The sequence below is a fragment of the Panulirus ornatus genome, chromosome 2 (assembly GCF_036320965.1).
Source record: "Panulirus ornatus isolate Po-2019 chromosome 2, ASM3632096v1, whole genome shotgun sequence".
Taxonomy (NCBI): domain Eukaryota; kingdom Metazoa; phylum Arthropoda; class Malacostraca; order Decapoda; family Palinuridae; genus Panulirus; species Panulirus ornatus.
The window spans coordinates 101,040,668-101,054,081 of NC_092225.1; the positions used below are offsets into that span (position 1 = coordinate 101,040,668).

The 13,414-nt window shown below is 39.6% G+C and overlaps 2 protein-coding genes across 4 annotated transcripts in view; both read left to right on the forward strand.

Annotated features, from left to right (window-relative positions):
- The window catches only part of LOC139758862 (glutamate-gated chloride channel-like), a 50,749-nt gene extending 46,034 nt beyond the window's left edge, over nucleotides 1–4,715 (forward strand). For both annotated transcript variants that reach the window (XM_071680736.1, XM_071680729.1), the window contains exon 10: nucleotides 3,407–4,715. In XM_071680736.1, the coding sequence (XP_071536837.1) occupies nucleotides 3,407–3,586 (180 nt within the window). In that variant the 3' untranslated portion in view covers nucleotides 3,587–4,715. The remainder of the gene's footprint in view (nucleotides 1–3,406) is intronic.
- Nucleotides 4,716–6,881: 2,166 nt separating this feature from the next.
- The window catches only part of mRRF1 (mitochondrial ribosome recycling factor 1), a 35,623-nt gene continuing 29,090 nt past the window's right edge, over nucleotides 6,882–13,414 (forward strand). The window contains exon 1 of one of the 2 annotated variants that reach the window (XM_071680780.1): nucleotides 6,882–7,154. The gene's annotated coding sequence lies outside the window, so the exon portion shown is untranslated. The remainder of the gene's footprint in view (nucleotides 7,155–13,414) is intronic. The other variant, XM_071680773.1, reaches the window with a different exon arrangement.

Genomic DNA, 13,414 nt, shown 5'->3' on the forward strand with positions numbered 1-13,414 from the left:
CATTGCATATACGGCCCAGTATATTTGCTGGTTGGTTATACAGGTTTTTGGCCTAAAACCATACACGCTCTCTCTTTTTCCGCTATATATATATATATATATATATATATATATATATATATATATATATATATATATGTGTGTGTGTGTGTGTGTGTGTGTGTTACCGTCCTCCGCCCGTTTGTGGTTGCACTGCCAGTGAAAAGGTACCATCGCCAATAGTATATATGTATATACGAACAAAGTGCATATGAACGCGCACCTTCATAGAACATACAAACCTCCAACAGCCAGGATCGAACCCAGAACTCCTGTGCAACAGGCGGGAGCGCTACCTCTAGGCTATGATCGCCTAGCGGTATCGCTCCCGCCTGTTGCACAGAGGTCCCGGGTTCGATCCTGGCTGTTGAAGGTTTGTATATATATATATATATATATATATATATATATATATATATATATGTGTGTGTGTGTGTGCAACAGTCACCACAGAAAAGTGAGTGGTGATTGTTGCATATATCTCTTCACGGTGAAGTGAAGGTTCTGTGTATATATATATATATATATATATATATATATATATATATATATATATGTATATATATATATATATATTCACCATGTCCCGCATTGGCGAGGTAGCGTTAAGAACAGAGGATTGAGCCTTAGAGGGAATGTCCTCACTTTCCCCCAGGGGATAGGGAAGAAAGAATACTTCCCACGCATTCCCTGCGTGTCGTAGAAGTCGATTAGAATGGATGGGAGCGAGGTGCTGGAAACCCTCCCCTCCAGTTTTTCCTTTAACAAAAGAAGGAACAGAGAAGGGAGGCAAGGGAGGATTTTCCCTCTAAGGCACAGTACTATGTTCTTGACGATACCTCGCTAACGCGGAAAATGGCGAATACGTATGAAAAAAATTATATATATATATATATATATATATATATATATATATATATATATATATATATATATATATATATATATTTCCCTGGGGATAGGGGAGAAAGAACACATCCCACGTATTCCCTGCGTGTCGTAGAAGGCGACTAAAAGGGAAGGGAGCGGGGGGCTGGAAATCCTCCCCTCTCGTTTTTTTTTTTTTTTAATTTTCCAAAAGAAGGAACAGAGAAGAGGGCCAGGTGAGGATATTCCCTCAAAGGCCCAGTCCTCTGTTCTTAACGCTACCTCGCTATCGCGGGAAATGGCGAATAGTATGAAAAAAAAAAAAAAAAAAAATATATATATATATATATATATATATATATATATATATATATATATATATGTATATATATATATATATATATATATATATATATATATATATATATATATATACATATATATATATATATATATATATATATATATATATATATATATATATATATATATATATATTTCCTGGGGATAGGGGAGAAAGAATACTTCCCACGTATCCCCTGCGTGTCGTAGAAGGCGACTAAAAGGGAAGGGAGCGGGGGGCTGGAAATCCTCCCCTCTCGTTTTTTTTTTTTTTTTTTTAATTTTCCAAAAGAAGGAACAGAGAAGAGGTCCAGGTGAGGATATTCCCTCAAAGGCCCAGTCCTCTGTTCTTAACGCTACCTTGCTATCGCGGGAAATAGCGAATAGTATGAAAAAAAAAAAAATATATATATATATATATATATATATATTCACATTTACTCTTAACTTTCTTCTTCCACACACTTTTCCAAACTCAGTCACCAGCTTCTGCAGTTTCTCACATGAATCAGCCACCAGCGCTGTATCATCAGCGAACAACAACTGACTCACTTCCCAAGCTCTCTCATCCCCAACAGACTTCATACTTGCCCCTCTTTCCAAAACTCTTGCATTTACCTCCCTAACAACCCCATCCATAAACAAATTAAACAACCATGGAGACATCACACACCCCTGCCGCAAACCTACATTCACTGAGAACCAATCACTTTCCTCTCTTCCTACACGTACACATGCCTTACATCCTCGATAAAAACTTTTCACTGCTTCTAACAACTTTCCTCCCACACCATATATTCTTAATACCTTCCACAGAGCATCTCTATCAACTCTATCATATGCCTTCTCCAGATCCATAAATGCTACATACAAATCCATTTGCTTTTCTAAGTATTTCTCACATACATTCTTCAAAGCAAACACCTGATCCACACATCCTCTACCACTTCTGAAACCACACTGCTCTTCCCCAATCTGTGAATCTGTGAATAAGAGCAAGGTTATTAGGTACAGTAGGGTTGAGGGTCAAGTCAATTGGGAGGTAAGTTTGAATGGAGAAAAACTGGAGGAAGTGAAGTGTTTTAGATATCTGGGAGTGGATCTGGCAGCGGATGGAACCATGGAAGCGGAAGTGGATCATAGGGTGGGGGAGGGGGCGAAAATCCTGGGGGCCTTGAAGAATGTGTGGAAGTCGAGAACATTATCTCGGAAAGCAAAAATGGGTATGTTTGAAGGAATAGTGGTTCCAACAATGTTGTATGGTTGCGAGGCGTGGGCTGTGGATAGAGTTGTGCGCAGGAGGATGGATGTGCTGGAAATGAGATGTTTGAGGACAATGTGTGGTGTGAGGTGGTTTGATCGAGTGAGTAACGTAAGGGTAAGAGAGATGTGTGGAAATAAAAAGAGCGTGGTTGAGAGAGCAGAAGAGGGTGTTTTGAAGTGGTTTGGGCACATGGAGAGGATGAGTGAGGAAAGATTGACCAAGAGGATATATGTGTCGGAGGTGGAGGGAACAAGGAGAAGAGGGAGACCAAATTGGAGGTGGAAAGATGGAGTGAAAAAGATTTTGTGTGATCGGGGCCTGAACATGCAGGAGGGTGAAAGGAGGGCAAGGAATAGAGTGGATTGGAGCGATGTGGTATACCGGGGTTGACGTGCTGTCAGTGGATTGAATCAGGGCATGTGAGGCGTCTGGGGTAAACCATGGAAAGCTGTGTAGGTATGTATATTTGCGTGTGTGGACGTATGTATATACATGTGTATGGGGGGGGGTTGGGCCATTTCTTTCGTCTGTTTCCTTGCGCTACCTCGCAAACGCGGGAGACAGCGACAAAGTATAATAAGAAAAAAAAATAATATAAACATATATATATATATATATATATATATATATATATATATATATATATATATATATATATATATATATATATTCTTACCATAAGGCAATATGACAATCAATGGGTAGTAAAAACCAACAACATACAAGCACTTAACCATCTTAATAACTTACATCATAATCATTCTTCGTACCTCTGTCTGCCCGTCTGACTTTCATACCTTCATAATTTGTACAGACGACGCTGGAACCGACCTCAGTTGTCTGTCACGTACCGTCGTCATTTCACTAAACCTCTTTGTATTTCTTCCCTTTTAGAAATCAGATAGTCCCGAAGATGGAGAAGGTAAGGTCACGAGTGAGGAAGAGACCTCTGGGTTCCGACGACTCCTGAAGCAGGTGATACAGAAGGCCAGCTTCATCTCTCGCGCCCTGCTCGTCGGCGTCTACTGCTTCTTCCTCTTCGTCTACTTCGTCGCCTACTGCGGCACTGGCTAGGCTTCGGCTCGCAACCTCAGGAGTTCGGTCTGGTTTCTCAGATCTACCAGTTTCCCTGGCTAAATGTAATTTAAGGTTTCTACTTCTTAGAATATATTCAGCATGTAAGTTTAGCAGTACTCGCACTGATACGTTCTGGAAATTGCCATCGGCAGCCTTTGATGTTGGGGGTACGTTTCAAAAGTGAACAAAACTGAAACTAAGAAACAATACTCACTGTTTGACTCTTGCATCGTCTCTTCAAATTTGAGTAATTGCCAATTTGTAGTGTACGGGGAGAGAAGTTCTATACTTGTGGGGCCCCATCTCTTGAACATTCTCTGCTGTCATGCAACTTTTTTTTTTAGATTTATGTATGCTCTCTGCATTAAACATGTCCTCAGTCAATCTATTCCATTCATCCACAACTCTTATACTTTAAAAGTATTTATTTGCATCGTTAATTAGGAGTTTCTTGCTCATTTCATTTTATGTCCTCTGGTTGCTCTATCCATGCATCTCTCGAAGAACTGTTCACTTTGTCGATCTCTTTTTGAAAAACTTAAAGGTTGTAATTAGGTTAACCCTTGGCCTTCTCTCTTCCAAAGTGGGTAAATCTAGTCTCCAGCCTTTCCCAGTAGTTTAGGTCCTTTTATTTCCGTGTGTTAAGGAAAATGCATTTAGTCTAAATCAAGAAATTTGGAAGATTCTATAAGTCTAAGATGTTACGCCTGACCAGGCTGAAATTCACATGGCATTTATGGGATACAGAACTTCACAGTAATTTTCATCCCATTAGTATTGTCAGTTGGTATGTGATCTTGACATCGTCTTATACTGCAGGAATGTTATAGGATACTTATTGTTAACTAAGTTAATTATTTCAATTAGTACATAGCTTTTTTTATACGGTCTTTGGGAGTGATGTCTGGTTAACATGTAAGTCGCGCGATTTTGTTCCGGTCATATTTGTGTGAAGTGGTTATAATACTTGTTGTTTGACTATTGTATTACACCATATAGTATTCTTGTATTATAACAATGTCAGGCTCACTACATGTACAAAATGTATTGATCATATTCATGGTGTTATTATTGTAAATGGCTTCTAGGTTAAGGAATGAAGAATAAAAGATGCTTTATTCTGTGATTAGTTTTGTTTTTCTACTACATTTCTTGGAACATTATAATGATACTATAGACATAAGTCAGATCCCCACAAGTACAGCAACATGAGGTAAGGCCAGAACAAGATTTTAAATGTCTCATAATTTGATATTTGTTCGCTGCTCATGAATCGAAAGTGTAAAACTAGATCGAAAAATTATCAAAATGGAGTGGGATTATTTTTTTTTAGTTTGGAAAGAGAAAGAAATCGAAGATTTAGTCACTGGGGATTCGTTTTATCCACTCCTATATGCAACAGAATTTAGTATTTGGGTTTGGGAGGGTGTGTGAGAAGAGAAAGTAAAGAGTAAATGTGAATAAAAGCAAGATTATCAGGTTTAGCAGTGAAAAGAGATTATTTGGAGTATTAGTATAAATGAAGAGAATTTGGAGAATGTGGAGTGTTTTAGATACCTGGAAGTGTATATGACAGCGAATGGAACTATGGGAGCTGAAGTGAGCCATAAGATGGGTGAGGGAGCAAATATTTTGGGCTCTGAGTAATATGTGGAAATATGAGGTCACTCTCTAAGGTCAAAGATAGGTATGTTTGATAGCATGGTAGTCTCGTCGTGCAACGGTTTTGTTTAAAACTTATGGTACATAGCTTGGAATAGTTATCTGTGATATACTGTGTTAGAAACCGTTCATGTTATTTGCATCGACTAGGCTCTATTGGAGAGAGCTGTGCCTGAGGGCCCTAAAATTAAGGGTACTTCTCTGTTGTGGAGGATCTTGCCTTAAGGGAGCTTGTCATGTTTCGTCCTCATCATTTCCTAGTCATACTTGTTTGATTATGAAGAAACTTTTTAAGGAATTAGAGGCAACTGCTCTGTTCAGTTGTATAACGATCCTCATCGTTTCATGTGGACGAGCATTTCGTCAACAGGTGAAAATATACACTGGTAAGGATATGATGGTCATGTTTGGTTTCCATATCCTTGTGGTGGAGCAATGTCCTTATGGTGTCTGTATTGTCATTTGCTTCCCACCTGGCGTATATGGGCTTCATATCACCTGAATAGGTCACCACATTGACCTGCAATGGTAGATGGTCACTTACACCTTAATACCATTGAATCTCTCTGAATTGCTAATGCTAAGAACTCTAATTTGGCCGCAAGGCAACTTTTAAAGCCCATCCTATTATCATCCACATTATTCTTAAAAAATGATCAACAAATGAAAACATAAAAACACCCGAACACACATCTTGTTACCCAAGCCAACCCCTTAACCAAGTGACACTGGCATTCCCAACTCTCCCTTTAACGGTCACTGTGGGTCAGTCAGGCCAGTGTATTGTCTGGCTGGAGTGGAGATGGAATATTGTGGTGGTGGTGGTGGGAATTATTGGCACCTGATGAGGCGGATTGTCTCCGTGAAACATGGTGTTCCACGTGTATTGAAAAATTACATGTCAAATAAAATGATATGATCTACTGAATTGCAATTTCACCTTCATAACTATCAACACGGACTTAATATATATATATATATATATATATATATATATATATATATATATATATATATATATATATATATATATATAAAGGCCTCACATCCCCTATAGCAGTATACCGGAACCTTAGCAACACCTTTTTCCCTGCAGAAGCATGCGAATTCTAGGAACGCTTTCTCTCTTCTACAGAAGCACCACGGGACTCTGGCAACCTTCTCCCTCCCCTGCAGCAGTAGTTTCTTTTTGTACCTGACTATGTTCCAATGAGATATCAAAAGGCAAATAAATACCACATATGGGTCTGCACAGTAAATCTGATTTTACCATGGTTGTGTACGTTGTAAAAGGTTCTGCGGCAGATCACTAGAAACCAAAGTAAGAGGGCACTTTGGGACCCTAATTGAGGTAGGGATCGCACATCGCTATGAGGCATTTTCCATGTACAATATAATCAATGTTGTGTGCCATATTTCTTTACCCCTCTCCAAGAACGTGTACCCTGCACGTAACCTATGATTATCAGGGCTTCAGGCCTGTCGACATCTACGATCATTAAGACCATCAACTTCAAGTTATAACGACCAGTTGAAAGAATATTGAACACCTTCACATGCTAAGATTTAAGATAATTCTAAGACCATACACACACATATATGTAAATTCAGCCATTCTCTCCTTAGTGTTTGAACGCTGCCACACTAGTATTTGCTCAGTGTGTTTACCGGCTCATGCTTGACAGTGTCTACATAAAATCAAAACCTAATTATGGTCTTTTAGGCTCAAGATTATTCATAACAAATAGAATATGTTGTAGATATTTTGTGCTATTGTAGCCTAATGTAACCCAAGTTTATCATATGAAGGTTAAGGCCAGCCTGGCCAGCCTCCCGGGTGTCTAGTGTTGTTGTGGTCGACCATCACAGTAACAACATTGGTGAATCAGCTGAGCTGCTGCCGGTAAATATACAAACTAATATTTTTCTCTACTTTGTCAGTATGTCATTTTTCCTTAGACTATTAATTATTTGTACATATTGTTTTTTTTATATGTATTGCCTCATTTTTCACTCAAAAAGCTGGGATGTCATGTTGTTATGGTGGCTTGGCGAACGTTTATGCTGTGGGATCTAAAACGTAATCATTGACAGTTTCCTCACCGTAGCAATATCATTCTTTCTCTTTCTCTCTCTTAACCCTTAAGTGCAAAAACTAGGTAGTACTTAGAATGTTCATAAGAAGTTCCAACTAAACTGAAACATGATAGGAGGACCACTATGAAATCACGAGATTTATGCAAATGATGAATATGCCGGGTAGACCTGTAATTATTAATAATATGGACTTAAAACTTTAGAAAAAAACATCATTATCATTGGCATTGATCTTTAAACCCAAAGATTTACAGGAGTGAGGATCTTATTGGAAATAGGTATTTGTTTATACTTTGAAGTTTTCCATAGTGAAATGAACTATCCCTGGTGAAATATGTATACATTTACACTGTATATGTATATTTTGCATGGTAGACAGGTAAGGGGCTGAATTTGATACTGGTGCCTCAGGGATGGAAGGCATGAAAGCACCAGCAGAGGCACGCCACAGGACAGTGTTATTTTTTTTTTTTTTTTTATACTTTGTCGCTGTCTCCCGCGTTTGTTATAAAACGTAATTTTAGGTCAAGTTTTATTCACCTCAAACTTTAAGACTCTTGCAGAACCTCACCCTAAACTTCAGTCACAGTATTCATCATGATCCTTACCTTTATCATACTTCTCAGCCTCGCAGGCTGCCACAGAAATGTTGAGACAGAAGACTAGACAAGTGCTTACCTGAACATAACCTCTAAACTCAGACATACCCTTACCCATTACCTTTCTGTCAACCTCACCCATGCATTTAAGCATAACCTCAACAGTTGCTAGCGATGCCTCATAGGACATTAGAATATACATGACAACAGCATTGCCCCACTGAACAAAGGAGTCTGATGCAAACACACCAGAGGTGTCCAACAGGTAAATGAAACTGACATAAACGCAACACCTCTGCCCGACAGGACAGTGTTAGAAAACAGCAGTTGTCACCCTGGCTCGTGTATCTCATCCACAGTATCATACTTCAACATCATCCTGAACTTCACTCTCAACCCGACTAAATTGTCATAAAGGAGATGCTGAGAAGATAAGACAACTGCTCATCCTAATGTAACTTTTAACTGGCACACAAACTCGCCCATAACCTTCCCATCAACCTCACCTTTAATGTTACCTTCAACCTTAATAAATGCCACTGGTGTTTTAGGTGACATTTGCCAAACAGATAATGGTGTCTCGCAAGGCAGTGCTGAAAAACAGTAATACAGACTAATATTCATCCTAACTGAACCATCCATATCATGCTCTGCCACATCCTGAACATCATCCGTAATAGCATGCATTAATCTCACCCATAACATCGTACGTTTACACAAAAGAGAAGTTGTAAAGAGAGAAGTTCAGACAGCTTATCGTTCTAACATAACCTTTTAAACTCATGCTTAACCTCTCCCACAATGTTTTGATTTTGAGAGTGATTGATGAGTGGAACAGTTTGACTGAGGACATTGTTAATTATATTTTTATATTTATTTATTATACTTTGTCACTGTCTCCCGCGTTAGTGAGGTAACACAAGGAAACAGACGAAAGAATGGCCCAACCCACCCACATACACATATATATACATACACGTCCACACACACACATATACATACCTATACATTTCAACGTATACATATATTTATATATACATACACAGACATATGCATGTATACACATGTACTTGATTCATACTGTCTGCCCTTATTCATTCCCATTGCCACCCCACCACACATGAGATGACAACCCCCTCCCTCCACATGCGCGCGAGGTAGCGCTATTAAGAGACAACAAAGGCCACATTCGTTCACACTCAGTCTCTAGCTGTCATGTATAATGCACCAAAACCACAGCTCCCTTTCCACATTAAGACCCCACAAAACTTTCCATGGTTTACCTCAGACGCTTCACATGCCCTGGTTCAATCCATTGACAGCACGTCGACCCCGACATACCACATTATTCTCATTCACTCTATTCCTTGGACGCCTTTCACCCTCCTGCATGTTCAGGCCCTGATCGCTCAAAATCTTTTTCATTCCATCCTTCCACCTCCAATTTGGTCTCCCACTTCTCATTCCTTCCACCTCTGACACATATATCCTCTTTGTCAATCTTTCCTCACTCATTCTCTCCATGTGACCAAACCATTTCAAAACACCCTCTTCTCTCTCAACCACACTCTTTTTATTACCACACATCTCTCTTACCCTTTCATTACTTACTCGATCAAACCACCTCACACCACATATTGTCTTCAGACATCTCATTTCCAACACATCCATCCTCCTCCGCACAACTTTATCTATAGCCCACGTCTCGCAACCATATAACATTGTTGGAACCACTATTCCTTCAAACATACCCATTTTTGCTGTCCGAGATAATGTTCTTGCCTTCCACACATTTTTCTACACTCCCAAAACTTTCGCCCCCTCTCCCACCCTGTGACTCACTTCCGCTTCCATGGTTCCATCCACTGCCAAATCCACTCCCAGATATCTAAAGCACTTCACCTTCTCCAGTTTTTCTCCATTCAAACTTACCTCCCAGTTGACTTGTTCCTCAACCCTACTGAACCTAATGACCTTGCTCTTATTCACATTTACTCTCAACTTTCTTCTTTCACACACTTTACCAAACTCAGTCACCAGCTTCTGCAGTTTCTCACCTGAATCAGCCACCAGTGCTGTATCATCAGCGAACAACAACTTACTCACTTCCCAAGCCCTCTCATCCACAACAGACTGCATACTTGCTGCTCTATCCAAAACTCTTGCATTCACCTCCCTAACAACCCCATCCATAAACAAATTAAACAGCCGTGGAGACATCACACACCCCTGCTGCAAACCGACATTCACTTAGAACCAATCACTTTCCTCTCTTCCTACTCGTTAACATGCCTTGCATCCATGATAAAAACTTTTCACTGCTTCTAACAACTTGCTTCCCACGCCATATACTCTTAATACCTTCCACAGAGCATCTTTATCACCTCTATCATATGCCTTCTCCAGATCCATAAATGCTACATACAAATCCATTTGCTTTTCTAAGTATTTCTCACATACATTCTTCAAAGCAAACACCTGATCCACACATCCTCTACCACTTCTGAAACCACACTGCTCTTCCCCAATCTGATTCTCTGTACATGGGGGTATGTGATAGAGTTTAAGAAAGTAAACACTAGATTGATATGGGTAAACCTGAAAGTGGATGGAGAGAGATGGGTGATTATTGGTACCTGTGCAGCAGGGCATGAGAAGAAAGATCATGAGAGGCAAATGTTTTGGGAGCAGCTGAGCGAGTGTGTTAGCATATTTGATGCACGAGACTGGGTTATAGTGATAGGTGATTTGAATGCAAATGTGAGTAATGTGGCAGTTAAGGGAATAATTGGTGTACATGAGGTGTTCATTGTTGTAAATGGAACTGGTGAAGAGCTTGTAGATTTGTGCTGAAAAGGGACTGGTGATTGGGAATGTCCTGGTTTAAAAAGAGAGATATACATAAGTATACGTATGTAAGTAGGAGAGATGGCCAGAGAGCATAGTTGGATTACGTGTTAATTGATAGGCGCATGAAAGAGAGACTTTTGGATGTTGATGTACTGAGAAGTGCAACTGGAGGGATGTCTGATCATTATTTTGTGGAGGTGAAGGTGAAGATTTGTAGAGGTTTTTAGAAAAGAAGAGAGAATGTTGGGGAGAAGAGAGCGGTGAGAGTAAGTGAGCTTGGGAAGGAGACTTGTGTGAGGAAGTACCAGGAGAGACTGAGTGCAGAATAGAAAAAGGTGAGAGCAAAGGATGTAAGGGGAGTGGGGGAAGAATGGGATGTATTTAGGGAAGTAGTGATGTCTTGCGCAAAAGATGCTTGTGGCATGAGAAGCGTGGGAGGTGGGCAGATTAGAAGGGTAGTGAGTGGTGGGATAAAGAAGTAAGACATCGTTAATACATTCGTGCATTTAAGAGGTTGTATGATTGTACCGAGTGTTCAAGATGTAGGACCCCATGAGTGTAAAATCTCTCCCCATAGAGTACAAGTAGGTAATGACAACCTTTCTATCTACATCACCTTTAATTTCACCCCCAAACTCAACTATTGCTAATGGCATCCCAATGGAGAGTGAGGTAAACATGCCAGCAGTGGTCCACAGACAGAGGCTGACCCAAAAACACCAGCAGCTCCCCATAGTCGAAGAAGACTGGCATAAATACGCCAGTGGAGCCCCACCGGAATATGTAATAAAACAGCAATCTCTGCCGTTGGTCATCCTAACCAAACCTTCAGACTCTTGCATATCCTCACCGTGAGCTTCATCCACAAAATGATACATCATCCTGAGCTTCATTCTTAACCTTGCAGAGTTGCCATAAATGAAGTGTAGAGAAAGACCATACAACTGCTTACTTTAACATAACCTTTAAACTCACACATAACATCACCCTCAACCTCTTCATTAACTTCACCTTTAATTTCACTCTCAGCCTCAACAGTTGCTACTGGTGCCTTAGAGGAAAGTTGCCTTATAGGATAGCAGCCCTCCACAGGGCAATGCTTCTTAGAAGACAAGTAATATGCCAGTCTACATCCAGACCAAACTCTCAGGCATATTCACAACCTTACCCTGAGCCTCATCCACATTATCATTAATAAACCACCTCACCCTGAACCTCACCCACAGTATCATTATTAAACCACCACACCCTGAATGTCACCCACAGTATCATTAGTGACCCACCTCACCCTGAACCTCTTCCTTAATGTTAGCCATAAACCTCCCTCAACCTCACCAGGCTGCCATAAGCGAGGTGTCCAGAAAGTTTAGGCAACTGCTCACCCTAACACTCGGCCTCATCCATGAATCTCACTCATAATTTCATCCTCAACTTTACTACGCAGCAGAGATGTAAAGAAAGAAGATTAGACAACTAGTCACCTGACGTAATCTTTTAACAAACAGAACCTCACCCACAAGCTTTTTGTCAGTGTCACCCATAATTTAACCCTCATCCACACCAATTCTACTGGTACCCCTGTGAACAGGGTAGTAATATATTCATACTGATGATTGCAGTAACTTTTTCTCATATGTCAAGCTGATCAGTCCACAGAAAAGTGGTGCAAGAAAGTAATAAATTGCCCTGAGTTGATGCTTGAAATAAGAAACTTGTGAGGGGAGAATGGCTTTCACATCCAGTCCATGTACTACCCTTTTCCCAGTTTAAGTAATCCTTTAGTTTTCTGTCACATTATGGCCATTACTTATAGTATTTCATGTCTGAGAATCATTTTTGATTCCCCCTCAAACTCTTTGAATATTTTATTAATCTTATTTTTCATCACCAGGACAGTATTTACAAGACAAGTTTAATATGTGACATGATTTCATTTCTAACTCATACCTAATCTTCTTATTTTAGAGACTTTGGGGAATTACATAGCATTGCCTTTGATTAGGTGATGCATGAACCTGATTTCTAGAATTCCATCCTTTAGCTTTTCTCTTAACTGAATTCCAGTGTTCTTTCCAGTCAATCCATGGCTGTAATTTTTATAGAGTTTTCCATTTCATTTCCTGCTAGCATTTGTGTTCTTCAGGGTTCTCATCTGTGGTCTATCATTTTTCTTCATTGCTTCATTAGTCTTATTTCAACCAATAGTCCTATCTTTTCTATACTGATCTAACTCTCTTCTCTTTTTGCAAAGTTAAAATTTCAAACTTCCATGCTTGCTTATTTTATCTTTTTCCTTTTGTCGACTACTTTCTCCAGTTTTGGTGTAGAGAGCACCTCTCAGTGGAGGAAGACAGTGTAGTCATGCACTCTGCTTACAAAGCTCATTTTTTTCTATATCACTAGAAAAAATTTTAACATTATTATTTCCTTTGAAGATTCCATTATTTAACCTCAACTCATCATTATACTTTGCATTAATTCAACCTGTAAAGTTTCCTAAAATCTTCACATACCTGAAATAGCTGTTTCCCCCCAGAAGATACTGTTTGGATCTCAAGTATATTTCTCTCCATAGCTTTGCAGATGATTATGTCTTTTTTTTTCATTTAAGGCTCCA